General features: G+C 35.7%; 1 protein-coding gene across 5 annotated transcripts in view; it reads left to right on the top strand.

The window, feature by feature from the left end:
- The window catches only part of LOC112048036 (uncharacterized), a 52,080-nt gene that overhangs the window by 18,032 nt on the left and 11,298 nt on the right, over positions 1 to 22,750 (top strand). For all 5 annotated transcript variants that reach the window (XM_052887358.1, XM_052887361.1, XM_024085384.2 and 2 more), the window contains 4 exons: positions 12,158 to 12,331; positions 12,994 to 13,106; positions 13,631 to 13,719; positions 14,964 to 15,082. In XM_052887358.1, coding sequence (XP_052743318.1) covers positions 12,158 to 12,331; positions 12,994 to 13,106; positions 13,631 to 13,719; positions 14,964 to 15,082 — 495 coding nt within the window. The remainder of the gene's footprint in view (positions 1 to 12,157; positions 12,332 to 12,993; positions 13,107 to 13,630; positions 13,720 to 14,963; positions 15,083 to 22,750) is intronic.

Below are 22,750 nucleotides of genomic sequence, written 5' to 3'. Positions count from 1 at the left end.
AGTATATTAAAGTGGGCGGATAATTGTGTCGTTGAGTATATGTGCAAAGAACCTGTTTAATATTTGGCTGTTGTTTATCATTCCTTAAAATATGAAAGTATTGCAATCAAGAAACAAATTTGCTGGAGAAATGAATTTGATAAGTACCTACAGATTTACTACAAAACTTTTATTTAAAAGCTACATTCTGTATTCGCGGCTTCGCTCGTCTTTTCGATTTCTTGATTGACAGCGTGTGGTCATGCTGACTATGTTTGTAGTAATGGTGTGATTTTTTTTTTCATATTTTTTAACTAGCTGATGCCACGCGGTTATGTCCGCGTGGTTTCCGTTCCCGTAGGAATACGGAGATGATATATAGCTTATAGCCTTCCTCGATAAATGGGCTATCTAACACTGAAAGAATTTTTCAAATTAGACCAGTAGTTCCTGAGATTAGCGCGTTCAACCAAACAAACAAACTCTTCAGCCTTATAATATTAGTATAGATAATATAAAAAATAGTACAGTGCGAACTTTATTAGCTAACTGCCTACCAAGACGGTATATTTATTTTATTACAATTTTATTTAACAATTAGCGAAAGCCCGCGACTTCATCCTCGTGGAATTAAATTTTTCATAAATCCCACGGCAAAACATAGATTATTCCGGAATGAAAAGTAGTCTATGTAGTCGATTTTCATTCCAAATTTCAGCCAAATCGCTTCAGTAGCCGCAACGTAAAGGAGGAATAAACATACACACACACAAACTTTAGGCTTTATAATATCAGTGTGATATAAAAGATTACCCTTAAAGGGTAGATATACAGTAAAAAAAGCCAGAAAAAGCTAATTCGCTGAATTAATTATATATTTTCACGAAGTTTCCTCGGAAACGCGAAACGATTCTAAATCGGCCGACACCGCGACGCTTTTCTGCAAACCGTGTTAATCCTTGAAGTTATTTATACGCAGACGTCTCGAAAAGCATTAAGTAAAATTCAGAGATACATAAAATTGTATTAGCGGCAGAGAAGAAATTAAATGTTGCCATTTGGCAAAACTTTTGGCCTAATACCTGCAATTTAACTTAATAGGTACTTACAGCTTGTTGTTGGAACTAGAAAATATTTAACAACTCTAGTTGTTGGAACTAGAAAATATTTAATCTCATCTTTAGTGAAAATCTATTTGCCCATAACAGAATTAGATCAAGGATAGGAACATAATACGAGTACCTACTGCTCTGTGCTCAGCAAACGCAAGATGAAGAGCTGATTTTTTTAATTAATCATATTATGTACTTTTATTTATATATAAAATTATCGTGTAACAGTGTTACTTGCCATACTCCGAAACGGCTTGACCGATTTTGATGAAATTTTATATTATTTGTCAGTATATTGGGTATGTTTGAGATTATGTTGTTTTCTATTTTTCTGGTCCACCCGAAAATTTATTTTTAAATTAAGTATTAAGTTAGGTACGTTATCTTACTTACCTTCAAACTATTATCGGTGCAGTTATGTTATCCTTTCTAACCCTTACTATAAAGCTTTTATAAAGCTCCGTACGCCAATCGCTTGTATTATTTCCGTAGCTAGTCTACAATTTAAACGTCATTGACTAAAATACATCAAAACACAGATAGAAATACAAAAGCGTGGCAGACTGACGGGCAGACGGCTTATTTATAGTGATTTTTACTCCCTCCCTGACAGTTATTGATATATTTGTTACACTTTACTCATTGAGTTTGAATTTTCTGTTACCTACGGTTTGGTTTAATTTATTGGTGACATTTCTTCTTTTAGAGAGCCGTGATAGCCCAGTGGATATGGCCTCTGCCTCCGATTCCGGAGGGTGTGGGTTCGAATCCGGTCCGGGGCATGCACCTCCAACTTTTCAGTTATGTGCATTTTAAGAAATTAAATATCACGTGTCTCAATCGGTGAAGGAAAACATCGTGAGGAAACTGCATACTAGGGAATTATTTTAATTCTCTGCGTGTGTGAAGTCTGCCAATCCGCATTGGGCCAGCGTGATGGACTATTGGCCTAACCCCTCTCATTCTGAGAGGAGACTCGAGCTCAGCAGTGAGCCGAATATGGGTTGATGACGTGACGTGCTTTTCTTTTAAAATTAATTTTTGTATTGTTTTTTGTGACACTGCTTAATGACGTTATTTTAATGAAATCAAATTCAATTAATGTCATTTCATTGACAATAACCAAGTGATTTAAGCAATTTACTCATATAATATAAACTAGCGAACGCCCGCGAATTCGTTCGCGTGTAAATAAATTTAAACTTTCAAGCCCTATTTCACTACTTTAAGGGTTGAATTTTAAAAAATTTTGAATTACATTATATTTCGTATTTTTTTTATGATTTAAAAACAAATTTTTAAAACTATAATTTCAAAAATGAAGGACTTTCGATACAAACTTTTAACCCCTATTTCACCCCCTTTTTATTTTATTTTATAAAGACAGACAGACAAAAAATCGAAAAAAATAGCTTCAGTATCGATTATATAATGCCCCCAACAAAAAAATTCAAAATATATCCAATGTACAGAATGTACAAAATGTACAGAATTCGTATTATAAGTAGGTATAGATTCTAGATGGCGCTGGCTTCCGTTATGCCACGGTAACGGTGTTACAAATGATTATAAGTAAAATCTTAAATTGCGATTAAATGTATAGGATTCGACCAGTTTTATTATAAGTATAGAAGATATAGATTACATTCATTCAATAACTCACTATGTATTTACAATTATTTACACTAAATAAATAAATAACCATGTTAGTTGATCTTAGAACCGCAAAACGCACATAGAATAAAATGGCGTTGAAGGCGTTTTGACGAACTAAGTACGAACGTGTTTTATAATCACAAAAACACTTGAAATCTTGAATAGCATAGCGAGAAATACATAGATATTGTATAAAACATCTATTTATTTTTAAACACCTTTATTTATGATATAAAAATAGTAATGATGACTTGCGAAGTCTTAAACTTTTAAATTTAAACTAGCGGACGCCCGCGACTTCGTCCGCGTGAAACCCAATGTAAACTTTCAACTACCTCTACCCTACCCCTAGCCTACGTTGAAATTTTTCCTGAATTTTCTTTGCTATAAACCTCACGGAGCCTGAGATCTTTCCAACGAATGCTAAACCGTGGAAATCGGGTCGTGCGTTCTGGAGTTATAGCGTCAGGAAGGAAAACCCGACTTATTTTTATATAGTAGATTATTTAGTAACACTGTTTTTAATAATATTAACTAAAAATAGATAAACATTTATTTTTCCTCATAGATACAGCAGTAAAGAAAAAGATTTACAAGCATTCTTAACTAACCTGTAAATAACGCGGTAGCTATAAAACCAACAAATGGAAAGGTTTCCCGCGTAGAGAGAAATAACTAAAACGACCTGTCACCTGCAAACGGTCGTATTTCAATCAAAATTACTATTGTTTAATGAACCTTTTTTCACTGGAGGTTACTGTCGATTTTACTTTTTTTACTGACGTCTAATAATTATTTATTTTAACAATGTTAATAAAATACAAAATAATGGGACCACGCTGGAAGTAAACCCTTCTAAACAAAATAAAAAGCTTCAAAATAGGTCTATAAATGACGGAAATATCGCTGGACATACATAAAAAAAAGAAAAACATACATACAGCCGAACGTAGAACCTCCACCTTTTTGGAAGTCGGTTAAAAATATAGTATAAACCACTAATAAAAATTGATAAAAAACATTCAACCCTCCCGCTGCAGGACATTTGAGTGCCCAAGCAACCAGTGGTTAGGGTTCCAGAGTGAGGAACCTCCTCACAATACACGCCGTTTCAAGAATAACTCGGATACATGATCCTTGATCCAGCAGTTTAGCGAAAGTTTCATAAGGTGTTAGTCGAAGCTTTTCGCTCTATGACCATTGACCGGAACAACTATCGGAGCAATAATAGTTGACTCAACATTCCACATGGCGGTAATCTCGTGAGCAAAGTCCAAGTATTTTGATACTTTTTCCTTTTCAGCTTTAACCAGATTATTGTCATGTGGAACAGTAATATCAACAATTATTGCACGACGCACTGACCGATCGACTAGCACTGTATTATTCGCAACAATATACCTGTCACTGTCAGTAATAATTGTTATTTATGTTGGCAGACTATTTTGAAATTTGACGTCCCATAAGAAAGGTGATTTATTCGATGTGACACATACTCCGTTTTATTGGTATTAAATAAAGTATGTCAAATCGAAAATTCGCTGACACACTTTAAAAGTTCTCACCACATGCTTGCATTAGATTAATAAACGTTGCATCACTGCGTGTCAGTGTGACATTCGGTACGGGATTTTTGCTAAAGATATAATATACTAGCATACGCCACGCGGTTTCACCCGTGTCGTTCCCAAGAGTAACTTGACTTTCTAGTGATAAAAGAATTTTCAAAATTTATTCAGTTTTCAGAGATTACCCCCAACAACACTACAAACTTTACCTTTTTATAATATTACTTTAGAAGTATATATTAGCGAACGCCCGGAAAATTCGAAATGAAATTCCGTTTTTCACAAATCCCACGGGAATCATAGGTTTTTCAGTGATAAAAAGTATCTTATATGTTGTTCAATAACCTCCTTTATCTTCCAGTGAAAGTCCCTTTAAAAACGTCTTAGCAGTTTCAAAGAATAATCCGGATAAACAGACAGTCAAAAATTTTAAAAAAAGCTTGTTTTTGTTATGGTATATTCTAATATCTATAAGCACTTGTAAAAATAACAGTTGTTATGAAATCATTTCAGACAGACAGACAATTAATTTTTTTTTATATTTATAGTTAATACACGTTGCATCACCACATGTCAAGTGTGACATGTGGTACGGGATTTTTGCTAAAGATATAATATATAACTGTCAACGGACACCAAATACAGCTTGTAACGACTAGGTGTTGATTTAGTGCCAGAATTAAGGGTACCCACGTTTTTAAATCATACAGGACGATCCTATTTTTATGGGCAACAAGTAAAATCTAATTGATTAAGAAAGTATAAAAACAAGATAGCAGAAACAAATATCAACACGAATTTATTGACACCTTTACATTTATTCAAAACCATTTATTCAATTCCTGCTTGACATTTCAATAATTGTATGAAATGCATAATTAACGGACATTCCATTTTTGCTCTTTACGTCATTAATAAATTGTTTTTATGTAAGATTTTTTTTTTAATAGATAAAGGTATTTATAACATTTATTAACAATGTACATAAATAGATAATACGAATTCCGAGCGCAGCATGATAAATGCCGTTGTATGGCTAGGTGCTTTTGTGTCATACGGCACACCGTAAAATTAAAATTGTGAACACAAATAAGCTAATGACTTATTTAAACATATACTTAACTTGAATTAAATATTTTCATTATTTCATTCATCTGCACATACATGAGGTTATGAACATAGATGAGGTATGTTCATAACCTCATGTATGTTCAGTCCTATTGAAATCGGTTCTGTTGTTCAGATTTGCCTGTACAAAAAGAAAGCCATACAGACAAAAAATTTAAAAAAGCTTCATTATCTTTTAGTATCGTGTAAATAGCGATAAACATTTGATAAAACACAGATATATTGAAATTACAGACATACCTTTCAATTTTATTTTTATGTAATAATGATTTCATGTCCCGAAGCTATTGCTCTCTATCATGGTTACCCTAACCAAAACATGAAGTGGCTGTACATTACCACAGAAAAGATATTACAACCAGTAGTTGGACTTCATACTAGAGGTCGAAACGCGAGCTATACCTACGCTCCTTGAACATGGGGTGATCGTAGGGTGAAGACCGTCGCGACTGTGCCGCGGTGACGAACGAACGCACGGTGTATTAACAGAGTAAAGTGTATTAATAGTATTAGATTTTTTTAATTATGACCAGTAGGAAATACTGTGCCGTTTTTGGATGCATGAATTCAAAATTATCCCATCCAGAGATAACTTTTTTTAAGTTACCTGGAAACTCTGAAAGGTTAACTTAAAAATAAATTTACTTATTAGTAGGTAGGTACATAATCTTGTATTTTTTAATGGATAAGGTATTTCCTTTTATCTCCAGAATAAAGGTAGGTATCTGGATTAGTAAATAAAGTGAATAGAGTAAAGGAAAGTGATTGACACGATTGAAATATGTAGCTATACGCGGTTCATGAATCACGATACAGTAGGTACGATAAGCTTGTATTAAAACCTCGACTGCTTGTACAATGTATTGTGTGACTGTGCTCGGATCATTTGTGTTTTGTTACCCGACTGCGGCGAAGCCCAAAGGAGGAGTATGTGTTTGAATGTTATGACTTGTTGTTGTATGCGGGCGACGGGAGGAAAGGACTGCGCGGGTGTGAAGTCGTACGCGCTGGGCATCGTTACCCCCCTCCTGGACCGCGCCGACCTTCGGGAGTGTTACGAACAAATTTGCCAAGCACACATACTGATAAATGATATGTCATTAGACTCGTCTAGATAGGCCGAGTGTCACTGGGTAACTTAGTTTTTAAAAAATCAAAATGGCGGATTTTATGCACTTTAATGTGCAAGCTCATAAAACTTTTGCTCAGCTTGGCATTGGTGACAAGAATTTTAACCGACTTCCAAAAAGAATCGTATCGTATTTACAGCGATATTTCCGTCATTTGTAAACCGTTTCTTTTTTGTTTGGATGAATATTCTTTCAGGTTAGTCCCATTTTTTTCATGTCAGGATCTGATAATGGCATCCTAGAGAAATCTAGGGGAACTATCGTATCGTAGGGACAATTAGTGCGTTTGTTCATTGTTTCATTATCTATTTTAAATCACTACAATTTCATGAAGGTATTTATCTTTTTTTTATTTGTTCACGTAGTGTGGAGGTAATACCTAGATGGCATCACCGAAATAAATATGTTTAAGAATACGACCAATCCTTCAAGATCATTGACGTAGTATCAGCCTTAATTAAATCAACCAATCAAAAAACACGCATTTTTATTTATCATTTCCCATTTTACTACAATTTACAAAGTATTTTATTTGTTTATATAAAAAAAGTTTATTTACAATCACAAAACTAGGTGGAAACACAAAGTTAGCAAATGTAATTAAATTGCTGCATGCGGGCAGCCCTATGACATGTTTACGTACCGCGCGGCTGTAGGTATTTATTTCAAAAATACGGCCGAGTTATTATACTGCTTGTAATATCTTTACTGTGACATTACCAATTAGTCATAACACCTATTCCTGCATCACACCGTTTGCCCTTTTATCATAATCAATGTACAACGTCAAATTATTGTAAGTGATGCATTAATAATTCAATAAGTGATTGCGTGCTCGTTCGATGATCATTTTCTTGAACTATATTGAGAGGCAATCTGCTGTTACCACAGATTAATCAATAATAATATACAGATGGAGCGTACGGAACTCGACGGTGTCGTACCCGTCACGAATACGGATTTCAAAAACGAATACGTTCTCTTGTCAGTATGACACGAACCGTCGCATCAGTAATTTTTAATATTATTCAAGAAAAATGTTTTTAAATATTTTTAAAACTGTTCTCAAAAACTAAAGATATAAGATGGAGTATTTTTTATTGGTTATTATTATTCATTATTATATTCATTTACGTAATTGTTGTTAGTGTTAAATTATGAAATAAGTTATGAAAAAAGTTTTTTTACGCGGATGTCAAGGAGACGCGTGACTTTTGTTTTTTTATGGGTTGCACCGGCTTCAGCACGCAGAATAAAGACTCTCTATGGTTACTCTGTGGCTGTTACGTATTGCATATTAACTTCTAACATCGTGACACTTATCGTGTATTTATCTAAGACACCGTAGCTTCCAAAGCACCGGTTAAATCGATTTGGATACGGTTTTTTTTAATAGGAAGCCAAAGCCAAAATTAGATATAGGAAGCGAGGAAATAAAAAATGGTCTTAGCTGTTGTACGATGAAAATCAGTATTTTTATATACCTAATGGTGAAAAAGTCTGTCAGAAAGGTTGTCATTCGGTAAGTAATTAATCTTTGAAAGTTGTTAATTTTAATTTGTAGTCTATATTTGTTTATTAAATTAATTACCCTACTTTACATGAATCACTAAAACTTGTCGAATTCTATACATTTATTCGCAATTAATTATACCCATTTGTAACACAAAACGTTACCGTGGCATAACGGACGCCAGCGCCATCAAGAATTTATACTTAAAATACGAATTCTGTACATTTTGTACATTCTGTACATTGAAGATAATTTGCCAAATATATATTTTTTTATTTTTTGTCTGTCTGTCTGTCCATGTAGTTTAGTTATTCGGGCATCACGCTGAAACTACTGAATGAATTCAAATGAAACTTGGCACGGTTTAAGACCATAATACGGAAAAGGTTATACGATAATTTTTATTGCGAAAATAAAATAAGAAGGGAGTGAAATGGGGGTTGAAAGTTTGTATGGAAGTCGCGGGCGTCCGCTAGAATTTAAATAATTTAAATCATGCTCGAAATACATAACCTACTGGGATTTTGCGTTGGTACAAAGAACACTTTCCTAAGAGATTTTTATTTGCATGTTATTTTCAATTTACCCTTTCTATTTAAAATTTTTAACTAAACACTCTGTATAGTAACTTGCATCGAATTTCCGATAGTTTTTAAACACCCTGTATAGTATAAGTAGCTTTAGTGATCCACGCGACCGAAGTGGTGTATACCAGTATGTAATAAAACACATCGGAATGTGGAACGATGCGATACTACTATTTTTTAGCGCGCATCACAAACGAGAAAAGGTTCCAAACACGCGCTCTATATGACTGCGTTACAACCTTCAACTACGCTTACCTTACCAGATTCCGATCGACCTTTTTTTTCGCAATCACAGATTAAAGAACAATAGGCAGATAGAGCGTACGGATGAGGGCAGTGATGCAGCCACTCCAAATACAAATTCAAAAATAATACATTCTCAAGACGTTACGACACAAAGTGTCGCATCAGTAGTTTTCAATATTATTCAAGAAAAATTACGTCTTATGTTTTTAAATATTTTAAAAACTGTTCACAAAAACTGATAAAATAGATGGAGTATTATTTTATATGTAGTTATTGATTATTACTCTAGTAGGGTGTCAATTTACGAAATTATTGTTAGTGAAATACAAATTATGAAAAGATTTTGTATATGACAGAGAGAGACATTATGCGGATGCCAAGGAGATGCACGCGTGACGTTTGTTTTTTTATGGGTTTCACTTGGTTTCACTGCGCGGCTTGTAAAGGCTCATTCTGTGTCATTCTCTATTCTGTGTTCGCAATAAACTAGGTATCACTTTGAAAAAGGTGCGCGCGAGCATATGTGTATTGTTCGCAAAAAAAGCACTACTAATGGAATCAGTAAATCATTGTGAAATTTACTACACCCAACTACGCCGAGATTTATAGAGCACGGTCGGGCATTGCGGGCTAATGTTGCATCTGTCAAAATTGGCGCCGCCATTTTGAAATTTGATCCGTCGCGAATACAGACTGTTTTGGCGTGCACCTTTTTTTGATGTATCGCTGAATATTTCTTTACCGACGTGCGAAACAATGACCACTTGTGGTATGGAGTACAAATTTATGGTCATTTTGCCATATGAGCTTATTGAACTCTTGTGCACTACTCAGTACTGGGAATTTCATGAGAAACAATAAAAGGGTAGGTGTAATGTTATCCTTTGCAAAACATCGGTGCGCCTGCCTTTTTTATTGTATTGTGTACTAGCTGATGCCGCGCGGTTTTACCCGCGTGGTTCCCGTTCCCGTAGGAATACAGGGATAATATATAGCCTATAGCCTTCCCCGATAAATGGGCTATCTAACACAGAAATAATTTTTCAAATCGGACCAGTAGTTCTTGAGATTAGGGCGTTCAATCAAACAAACAAACTGAAGAGTTTGTTTGTTTTATAATATAAGTATAGATTTGCTGTACTACCAATGGGACTGCAGCAGAGCTAAGGGTTAGTTTGTGTCCAAAAGCTCTGCCAGAGTCGTCTCCAATGACTAGATTCTAGTTCCCCCACGTTCTTCTAGTGACTAGAAGAGCATAGGGAAACTAGAATCTAGTCATTGGACACAAATTAAGGAGTAGATTCTAGTTCCCCCACGTTCTTCTAGTGACTAGAAGAGCATGGGGGAACTAGAATCTAGTCATTGGGCACAAATTAAGGAGTAGATTCTAGTTCCCCCACGTTCTTTTAGTGACTAGAAGAGCATAAACTAAAATCTAGTTCTATGACACGACTCTGGCAGAGCTTTTGGACACAAATTAACGCTTAGCCCTGCTGCAGTCCTATTAAAGCTCTGCCAGAATCGTGTCCAAGGACTGTATTCTTTTCCCCCATGTTCTTCTAGTCCTCAAGAGAATAACCTGTAAGACTTGGACCCTAGGGGACTCTGTACCCAATAAGGTTTGTGGGTTAAGTAAGATTAAGACTGGACATTGAACATTGTGTAAAAAACGTGTGCGTCTAGGTACGTTCGAAATAAGTGATAACTTCAGACGTGAGTTCGGTACCTGACTGGTTGGTGGCTTTCGGCCGTAGCTATTTACCATCCTTCCGACAAAGACGTATCGCTAAGGAATTTAGCGTTTAAGTACGATGTGAATTTTCATCCTTCATCATAACTTTCCATCAGTTGACATTGTAGTCAAGGGCTAACTTGTAAAGATAAAAAAACCCTCGCCTAAGAAGTAATCACCTCAAGTAAATAAAATGCCAAAAAAATCATATGTTCATGAATAGCCAACGTTCTAACAGGCCACTTTCGAGTCGGTTATCAATAAATAAAAAATCATCGTGTATAGTTAGATGTAACAATATAGAGACCTGATTTATAATTGCTGAGTCATCTTATAAGAATTGGTCCATTACTTATGGGTGACTGAGCAGCTTTTCGATCAAGTTCCCTGTTTTGTAAACAATATACTAGTTGTAAACTGTTATGTATGCGCATATTAAGCTCAAAATAATAAATAAATATTATTAAACTCAAGCATTATACTCGTAAGACTCTGGAATCGATGGGAGGTGTTTTTTTTACATTATATAGGCGAGCGCTTGGCTGCAATCATGCTTGACAGTAAGCGATGATGCAGCTATGGTGGAACGTGATTGCCTAGTAAAGGATTGCCTTGACACCCATATTGTAGGTATTATATACCCATGTTGTAGGTGATAGGAAAAACGGAAGCTGGAAGGGCATTCCATAACTTCACAGTGCGGATCAGGATCGAAGAACCAGGGGACATCAACTACGTCCACAAACAACCCTCTGCGATGCCTGGCAGTTCTACAGACATCTACAGACTTCACCGAAGGACAGTCCAAACTCCATAGTTACCATATTTATCTTTAGTAGATGCATGAGCTGACTTTTCAGCTTTTAAATATGAGGCAGATCTAGCTAACACTGGCTCTCAATATAAATTGAAGTTGTATTATCTGTAATTCAATACTAAGGATGCCTTATTGACCTAAATGGCCTCTATGATAGATTTCTGATAGCCTTATTTCATTGTTAGTTTCAAGAAATGCGCCACAAAACCGCTCTAACAATTCCTTCTAAATTGGTTCAGATTTAAATTATGCTAGATACTAGAAACCTGCCCAAGCTTTTCATGAGTACCACAACGTAAGCGTTTTATATTTTTAGGAAACGATGTTCTATTTTAAATTCTTATGATAATATGCTTTTTGCTTTTTTTGCATACCATTATCTGACCGTATAAAAACAGCAAAAGATTTTTGTTTCTTTATTAGAGAACATATTAGACAACATCTTTACAATAGTTTTAAAAGACTTTTACCCTTGAAAGCCTTGTAAAGTTGTCCAATATCCTAGTCGTACGTAAACCGTACGAATTACATATTCATCTACGCAGTCTTTCCCCCCGTCGCCCGCATATCATGGGGGTGTTATCAACGAACTTGCCAGACTATAGTAATTTAAGCCTTCTTGAGATTTGCTAATTTTGAGTATGGCTTCCAAATCATAAAAATAAATAAAGGTGTGTTTTTGTTGACAGAAACCAAGACATCCTTACCACCAGGCTGGCGATGCTCATCCTTCTCAACGCCGCTGGTGCTGGACTGGCAGCGCCCAGCGTGCTGGTCACCAGGCCTATCTCCAAGGTTTCAGTGGAATGGCTGCCGATGGACAACCAGACTTTGTACAAACTGGAAGAAGGGGAGAGTCGAAAGTAAGAATTGCTTTTTTTGGCACACAGATATTATTCTTTACAAGTTAGCCCTTGACTACAATCTCATCTCATGGTAAGTGATGATGCAATTTAAGATGGAAGAGCTGTGTGGGTTTGAATCCGGTCCAGGGCATGCACCTCCAACTTTTCAGTTGTGTGCATTTTAAGAAATTAAATATCACGTGTCTCTAACGGTGAAAGAAAATATCTTGAGGAAACCTGTATACCAGGGATTTTTTCCATTTCTCTGCGTGTGTGAAGTCTGTCAATCCGCATTGGGCCAGCGTGGTGGACTATTGGCCTAACCCCTCTCATTCTAAGAGGAGATTCGAGCTCAGCAATAAGCCGATTATGGGTTGATCTAATCAAACAATCAAAAGTCTGGCAATCCACATTGGGCCAGCGTGGTGGACTATTGACCTAAACTTTCTCATTCTGAGAGGAGACTCTTTCTCAACAGTAAACCATATATGGAAATGGTTGTAAATGATAATGATGACTACTTACTAACTACAGGACACAGAAAACTCTAAAGCTAATTTTATTAACTTACTGCTAACACTATTAGAAAGCAAAACTATAAACGTTAGACCATTGAAGTAGTTATAGTTATAGGTTCAACTTCACCTCCTGAATATGACTAATGACGTCATTTGTTATAGCCTGGAGCTGAACACGTCCCTGATCGCCCAGATGACTGTATCCATCACGGTGACTCCGTGTGTGAGGCACATGCACTGGGCGTTCTACCGAGGACCACCTGACTCTGATGACTGTGAGTTACCCACTTTTAATACATAGTAGACCTTCATACAGAGTGTTAAATGACACATTATCTATACTCTATACGCTAATATTATATTATAAAACTGAAGAGTTTGTTTGTTTGATTGAATGCGCTAGTCTCAGGAACTACTGGTCCGATTTTAAAAAATCTTTCAGTGTTAGATAGCCCATTTATCGAGGAAGGCTATAGGCTATATATTATCCCCGTATTCTTACGGGAACGGGAATCAAACGATGGCAAAACTTCGAAAACTAGAAAAATGTATGGGAATGACATATTAATTATAAAAGTGCAAGTCAGATTCACCCACCGAGGGTTCCGTAGATTTTTTTGAATATTTACTTAACCTCAGTTGGACGTGGTTTCTAATGGCTTTCTACACTTCTGGTCTGAACTTGTTTTTTTATTCTTTTCAGTTTTTGTATAATTTATGCAGTATGGTTTTTTTATTTGTTTAATTTATTTATTTATTGAATACTAATTTACATTTTTAAAATCATATTATTTTACAGCTAAACTTCAGCTGGTTCAAGAACACGGGGGCGGGGAGATGCACGCGATATCATTTTCAATATCTAAACAAGATAGATATGTTTTACAGGTATCTATATATTGATAATTATTAAGTTTACATTATTTATTAAAATATGTAGGCTCGCCAGCCTGCATTGAATCGACGTGGTGAGTCTAACCAAGGGTGTATGTAGTTATCTATGTAAGTACGGATGTTTGTATGGCCCACGCATACATTACGCATTCAGTCATGCAAGACGCAGAACTCAGAACAGCTGAAATCTTTTTTTTATCTGATCTGGATCCTTGACTCCTGCGTGTTACCGCTACAAGCACGTGGGCTTATCGGATGGTTAAGCTACTGTTGCACATCCTCATTTCAAGCACGAAAGCATGCTACTATTGAGCAGTTGCTACTTATTAGCATGTGTATCACAACATTGCTAATAATGAGCATGCTTATTTCAAGCTTGCTCAAGAATCAACAGTCGTGTTTGCTACATGCTAACAACATGCTACTTGTTGCGGTGGAAGGGGGCGTGCTTTTGAGCGCGTCTGAACAGGTTTGCTTATTGAGTATGCTAGTCGATCAGCATTGCTATTCTCTTCAACTTCATGTCTCCCTGTCTAACACGATACTATAGACACAGAGCGATAGATACAAATTAACATGTGTAATTGGAATGTTTGCTTTGAGCATGCATAATCAGGAGCATACTTAAAAATAGCATGCTTATTGCTAACAAATAAAAACTGATGATAAGCATGCTCGTAAGGAGCATACTTAATAGCACGTTTTTAGCATGATATTTTAGAGCATCTCTTTTAGCATTAGAGTAACAGTATCTTTAGTCTACAAGCACCTTAGAAACGTTAATGACTTTTTGTAAAGACTACCACCGGTTTAGAATGCGGGTTCTGCTGAGAAGAGCTGTCGAGAAGCTCAGCAATCTTTTTAGTGATGCATTTGACGAATTCCAACTAATTACGAGTTTAAGGGATTTAATATTACGCAGAATGGAGAGTATTGGCTAGCTGTAAAAGACGTCTTTAACCCAACTGAATCGGTTACAAGTCCGACATCCGCTGGTGGTGGTCCGCCGATATCAGAAGTGGAATATAGTTGATGCCCCGATATAAATATAATTCTTAACACTAGAATAAGACTTTCCTATGAGCTTGCGTTTAATGAAGTCTTTTTGAGAGACAAAAACCATTTAATGCGCAATCTTTTTACTGATGCATTTGACGAATTCCAACTAATTACGAGTTTAAGGGATTTAATATTACCGGATTTAGTTTTCTTTTTTTCAATTGTTCAATTTATTTTAGTTATCGTCATCAAAGGGTGGCGCAGCTGCGGTGAGCGTGCGCGGTGAAGCCACCCGATTGGTGCGAGTGCGTCTACGCGTGCGCTCCAAACGGAGGTTGTCGGCTAACTGGGATCCCAGGTAACTTTGGTGCCGTGGGAACTTAGAAGAACGTGAAATCTTTATGAAGCAGCGCCATCTACATTCTAGATTTAAGATTCCAGGATAGTAAATTCAATGACTTAAGGTGTGTATGTAATAAAATGTTTTTAGCGATTGAAACCTAAGCACGGAAAAAAAAGCGATAAAAAAGAATTATTTTTCCTTTTAATTATGACGCGTAGAATGTGTTTGTATTTCTAAAGCAAAGGGATTATTTAAGAAAGACAGTAAGTGTACATTAATTTCAACGATGTTCCACATAGTCATTTGGCCAAGTGGTGTATAACAAAGGTACGATCTAATAATCCTGAGATCGAGCCCGGGGGTATCAATGGAAAACTTTTAGTCTATTTTTTGTTTTTCTATTGGTTTCTTCAACTGTTACAAAATCAAAAATCTCTCTCCTTTACAAAAAATATGCATTTTTATTTTTATAACAATAATGGATACTGTACTAAAAATACCGTGGCTAGTTACTAGATGGCGCTATCACAGGCGTTCCGAAATAAATTAGAGTAGCCTATCTATTTCCAATAATACAATGTAATCTTTGCTTTGGACTTTTAGAGCCCCCGCTCACTAACAAATTTTAGTTGGCCAACTTAGTCGGCCGATTATAGAATAGGTATAGCGATGTATGACAGCCCGCACATCTGTCCAACTAAATCACATACAAAAAAAATCGAATGCAGTGAAGAGCCTATAATGCATTTTACAAATTTACTTATCTAAAACTAAGCACACAATCGTATAGTGCAATTCAACACCAAGCCGTTTTATCTATACTAATATTACAAAGCTGAAGAGTTTGTTTGAACGCGCTAATCACAGGAACTACTGGTCCGTAGGAAGGCTATAGGCTATATATTATCAATACGGAAACGAGAACCACGCGGGTGAAACCGCACGGCATCAGCTAGTCATCTATGTATATGTCGGCGAGTGATCGGTTAGCAAAATCTACGTTAATTATTGAGATAATATTAGAATCAGGTTTTCATGGAATTGGGTTTTAGTTATTTACTGTTTAAATAAATAAGACTGTGAAAGATCACGTGACTCTCTCCAATAGTAATGTGTTGAAATGACGCGTAGGCGGTACGCTTTACGGAGTGGAGGCGCCCTGTCACTCTGTAGCCTGCGGGTTGAGCAGTTCAGTGTAATCAAGTCTTTGGAACGGATAGTTGTCTTCAATTTGTTAAGCATAGTGAAATAGTGATAGTGATATAGAAGCTAGTGGGTGAGTTAATAGAAGTAAGGCCAGGCCATGGGAGACAATATGAGTGGAGAATGGAGAGTATTGGCTAGCTGTAAAAGATGTCTTTAACTCAACTGGATCGGTTACAAGTCCGACATCCGCTGGTGGTTGACTCCTTGCCATATGATAGTTAATCCTGGTTTGCATGTGATAGTATCAGCGCTATACTTAATCAATATAGAGGGTAGCACTGTAGTTGTAAGTTAAATGGTCGTTCCAGTAATGACCGATAGTGTTACTTTGTGTATCTGCCATCCTTGACATGTAAAGCTTAGAACCTGCCCTGAGGCTTCTTCGTTATCAGAAGTAGTATTTAGTCCGCTCCGCCGATATCAGAAGTGGAATATAGTTGATGTCCCGATATATATAATCCTTAACACTATAACAAGACTTTTCTATGAGTTTGCGTTTAATGAAGACTTTTTGAGACACAAAAAACCATTAAATGCGATGCGTCCGATACGTACGATGCGGTTAAGTGGACGCTTACCATTAACCGTCACCTCGTCCAGTTAACCCGCATTTCACGTCAATAACTTGGAAAAACATATCGCAACCGACATCTGTACGTATTGCGCTTTATAGTCTCATATCTATCCAAACATGGCGTATCGTAAATTGATCAATACTCGTTCTTGTGACGATCGGACGGACGGCTCGGATTTATGGCCTGGGAGAGTTATGGTTTAACGGTGATATCCCATACGGCTTTTTATATTTGGACGTTGTATATTCCCGTTAGTCCTATGGGGTTTTATGTTATGGTACATTACGTTTAACAGTTACATAATTAAATATACAATAAAACAATATTTTTAAAAGTAGTATCACGCTTTCTTCTTCTTCAAAGAAATTGCAAAGCGTTTAATCGACACCTCCCGTGACCAGAAGGCTGGCCTATATTTAGGCCAAAGAATTAGTATTGCCATACAACGTGGCAATACGCCAGCCTTCTGGGCACTTTACCTATGATCGTCGATTCCGACGAATTCTACGACGCCTGAGCCTTTAGATATAATTTAAATTTAGTATATTTTCTTTTTAATTTTTATAATATGTAGTTATAGATATTTAGGTACGTAGTTTTAATATTATTGTAAAACTTTATAAAATTGAATGAATATTTCTTGTCATTAGATTAAAAATAAAGATAACAATAAATAACTAGTACAGTACATTGGTAATTTAATCCGCAATGTATAACAAAACTCAGATCTTTAAAATCTTAATAACAACAGCTACAGCATTGAAAAAACTGATTCAAGAAAAAAACATAAGCCATATATCTACCATAAGCGTATTATACATTAATTACGGGACACCCTGTATTTCACCATAATATACTCTCTGTGGCATATAAGAGTCGTGATAGCCCAGTGGATATGATCTCTGCATTCGATTCAGAGGGCGCAGGGTCTATGAGCCCGGAGCATGCAACTCTAACTTTTTAGTTAAGTTCATTTTAAGAAATTAAATATTTGCAGAAACCTGCATACCTGAGAATTTTCTTAATTCTTTATGGTGTGTAAAGTCTAATCCGCATTATACCAGCGTGGTGGACCATTAGCCTAAACCTACTCACTCTGAGACTTGTGCTCAACAGTGAGCCGAATATGGGTATTAATGATGATACTCTCTATATTAAAATTAAAACGAGGCTAAACTACCGTATCTATTTCAATCTACTTTAGTACAAAGATAGATTGTACTCAGGGTAAGGCAGGGGTAGGATAGGGGTAAGGTAGGTGTAGGGTGGGAGTAGGGTAGGGTAGGGTAGGCGTAGGGAATGTGTCAAAGCGTAGCTTGACCGGGTCCGCTACTTTTTAGTAGGCATAAAATAATATAGCCCTTGTTCATGAGACATAATATTTCAATGTCAAAAACAATATTTCGTTGACCTGACAGAACCTGGACCTCATTCGTAGACATACTCGTACCAATTAACCACGGCACCAATGAGGCATATAAATTCAAATTCAAATTCAAAAATTCAATTAGGCTTAGGCACTTTTGAAAGGTCAAGATTATGTCATAATTTAATTTAATCTAATGGTGGTCATAATAGTCGAAAACTTAAAATTAAAGTTACGAGGGTTCCAAATGCGCCTTGGTTCGAGAAGAGCCCACAACAAACAAAATACAGTACCTACTTATGATAATAACAATGTTATTTATTCGAAACTTGAAAGGTAAACATGGTCTAATATATAAAATGGAATGAATACATTATGGGCATCACTACAAATGGTGCGGTTGTCACATATCAATTGACTTATCACTAGTGATGGGAAATATACGAGCGGTGGCGCACGGATTTGATCAAACAAGGTTTTATAGGGCAATGGAACGGGCCTTGATTTAATTTCAAAGCTTTCAATTAAAATATACAACCACAAAATGGTTGATTTTGACAGTTGTGTCTCATATTAATTTTACTATTAAAACTAACTATAGGTAGGTTATATACTCCGTGCCTCGAAGAGAACGTAAAGCCGTCGGTCCTGCCTAATCGTGTCGTGTCGGACTGACGTCCCATCGGTATTCCCTCACTCTCATAGGAGAGTGAGGGAATAGAGTGCACCTGTGCTTGCGTACACATTTGTGCACTATAATATCTCTTACGTACCATGTAATCTCAAAATATGATTGGCCGCTGTGGCCGAAAAAGAAACCAAGATCGGGCATCTTATATTATAATTATTATTAAAAATAATGTAATAATATTGATAATTGTAAAAGATTACTTGTATCAATTAATAAAGCTGATAAAAATCAAGTTGAAGCGGTGATCAAATTATCTTCATAGAACAACTAGCGGACGCCCGCGACTTCGTCCGCGTTGAATTTAGTTTTTAACAAATCCCACGGGTACCATGGATTTCTTCGGGATGAAAAGTAGCAGATGTGTTAATCCAGAGCAAAATCTATTCATTTCAAATTTCAGCCAAATCTCTTCAGTAGTAGCGGCGTTGAAGAGTAACAAACATCCAACCAAACATACATCCATACAAACTTTCGCGTTTATAATGTTAGTAGGATTAATTAATTACAGAACACTTATGGAACACTGCTTGATTATTATAGATTTCAAAAGTCGTAGAATTATAAGATTAAAATAAAATGGCTATAATAACCGTAAAGTGTCAATGCTTTTATTTTATTTATTTAACGAACGAGTAACATTACTAGTCAGCACGCGTAATGACTTCGCTTCTTTTTAGGGATCTGTAGTAAAATAAACATTTTTGTAGTTTGTATAATGATATTTTTTAGCTCCTATTTGTAGAAATGTTAAATGTGCATCGGAATAAAAGGTAAGGTGTAAAATAGATTGAGAAAACTTTTAAATACTTATGTAAATTAAATTACGTAGATAATTTAATGTCAAACAAGTAGCTCCCTAATATTTGCTATTTCTACAAAAAGAAAATTAACGAATTTCTTAGCATCAATTAAGTCCTTCTCAATCAGTTGTAAAAAAATATTGAAGTAGGATATTTTATTTTAAGTAAGATTGACAAGCAATTTAGAATTTTGAAACATCAATGACTCCATTAACCGTTTTGAACGCAGATTCTACTGAGAAGAGACAAATCCTGCCAATTGAAAGTTAAGTGTTTTTGGGTTTACGTTTACTTTTCTACGGAACCCAATCTTAAAAGGATTCTTAAACACACAGTTATTTTAATTAACTCTCTCTTTACACCATTGAGATATTTACAAAATAATATACGGTGTCTACCTGGAATGAAGAATAGAGAAAAAACATTTGCGGATGTAATAGAGTGGATCGGAACACAATGACAGCTGACAGTGTCAACTGTCATTGTCATCTTGTCATCATGGACCAATAACAATACAGCAGAGACTACTTTGATTTTCTATAGTTCTTGGGTTAACGTTTACTTTTCTACGGAACCCTGTCTTAAGCGGATTCCATACGCGCTTGGCTAGTTATTTTAATTAAACAACTCCCGTAATAAAAAGCTATCTGGCCACAACATTGTACGGCGCGGAACTGTTAATTGTACGATCGTGGACCAATACTGCTTCTACTTACATTCCGATTTATACTGGCACTTCTATAAAATGGCTTAGTATTTATCGGAGGATTACTTTAATTGATTTGATTTTCCTTTTCTTGGTCATCGTGATTTTGACGGCCTCCGTGGCGCAGTGGTATGCGCGGTGGATTTACAAGACGAAGGTCCTGGGTTCGATCCCCGGCTGGGCAGATTGAGATTTTCTTAATTTGTCCAGATCTGGCTGGTGGGAGGCTTCGGCCGTGGCTAGTTACCACCCTACCGGCAAATATGTACCGCCAAGCGATTTAGCGTTCCGGTACGATGCCGTGTAGAAACCGAAAAGGGTGTGGATTTTCATCCTCCTCCTAACAAGTTAGCCCGCTTCCATCTTAGACTGCATCATCATTTACCATCAGGTGACAATGTAGTCAAGGGCTAACTTGTAAAGAATAAAAAAAAAGTCATCATCTATCTGTAGTGATGATTAATCCTTACAGATAATTCATCCTTACAGTAATTTGAAATTAAATCTTTTAATATGAAATATTTTATTTTCATTGTGTTCTTGGTACACATTTGAATATTAGTAATATTAAAAAAAAAAGATATGGCGAATGTTCTTTAAAAAAAAAGTCAAGGTTCAAGTCTCTCTTTTTGTAGTTTCTCTTCTACCAGTTTGGAAAGCAAAAACTTAATAGCAGGATGAATTTATCAAATTCCTTTTTTTTGACTTAGTTAAAAAAAAATCAAAATTCATTTATTATAAATAGGCTTAGTTTACAAGCACTTTTGAAATATCAGGATTATGTCATAATTTAGTTTAATCTAATGGTAATTATCGAAAACTTAAAATTAAAGTTACGATGGTTTCAAATGCGCCTTGGTCCGAGAAGAGCCGACAACAAACTCAGCCAACGTTATTTTTTTTTGTTCACTACCATTTTACAAACTTATTTAAAACCAAGCAATAAACTTAGTTCCTCTGGATGAGTTTCCTTTCTCTTTTCTCTGATCATTCAGTAATTTTTGGGAAATTTGATTCATATATACAACACTATTGGTTTCTGTTATTATACAGATTATACTGTTATTCAGAAACTTATATCACATGACTTTTGTTTAAATTCCACTTCTTTTTACATGTTTCGCTATTTCCTATATTTATGCGATTTCAACAATTTTAAATAATTCATCAGTTCTATCATTATCAAGACAGAAACAAGACTGCTTTTTATTAGCACTTTTTATTTATAAGTGATCATTTATCTGATAAAATAGCGCAATTATAAAGTGAATTATATTAAACCTACGTCCATATAAGATACACGAAGAATTCATTCCTGTGACAAAAAGGACAAAATTTAAATTCCCGGCAACACCGACAACGTTGTTAACTCCAATAACGATAATTAAACTAGTAACAAGTTTCTACGTGTAGTATCAAATTGCCAATATAAGATGTCTTTACTATTTGCAGAGAACGCTACTGGGATAGTACACGGTAAATAGAATAAAGAGTCAGCAAAGGCAAGCTTCATTCCTGCAACTTTTTGTTTCCGATTTAGCGAACGATCAAAGAAAAACACACCCTATTTATAAACAGTTAGAGTCACAATTATTTTGGTATGTGACAACTTCAATTTGCACATTACAAAAAGTTATTGAATATTAAAACTTAATGGTTTCAGCATAAAGTATAATTTCCTATGTTGTTCAATTAAAATCCGTACTGCAAGCTTTGACGGAGCTTAATAAATTAGATCGTGACACTTTTGTTTATTATTGAAATATGGTGTATTTTCAGTACTAAAATTAGCGCATATAAAATTTATTTGACGTTCATTGAGACAACTAGTAGTTCATTTGCTTGATATTTCAGTTCTATAAATGTCCAGGTAGAATTATCATTATGTTCGATTCAAATATGGAATCATAGTAATTATTCAAAAATACGTAATTTCTGAATCATAAATTTAGAAGGTCCTACTGTTTGTGACAGGCTAACTTATAATATCTATTATGAATGGATCTAAGTCTCAAACGGTGAAGTTTCCTTCACCGTTTGAGTGAGGACATCGTGAGGAAACCTGCATACTTGAGCATTTTCTTAATTCTCTGCGTGTGTGAAGTCTGCCAATCCGCATTATGCCAGCGTGGTGGACTATTTGGCCTAACCCCTCTCATTCTGAAAGGAGGCTCGAGCTCAGCAGTGAGCCGAATATGGGATGATAACGATGGATCTAAATATATAAAGCGAAATGTCACGAAAAATCGAAAACCGCTTGACGTATAAAGATGAAATTAACCAGGTAGATGATTTAAGTATAGTAAATAGATGTCCGCTAAAAACGGTTTCTAGTTTTT

Source organism: Bicyclus anynana, chromosome 19, assembly GCF_947172395.1.
Source record: "Bicyclus anynana chromosome 19, ilBicAnyn1.1, whole genome shotgun sequence".
Classification (NCBI taxonomy): Eukaryota; Metazoa; Arthropoda; class Insecta; order Lepidoptera; family Nymphalidae; genus Bicyclus; species Bicyclus anynana.
The sequence above is the reverse complement of the archived record's forward strand: the minus strand, read 5'-3'. Positions and strand labels throughout refer to the sequence as shown.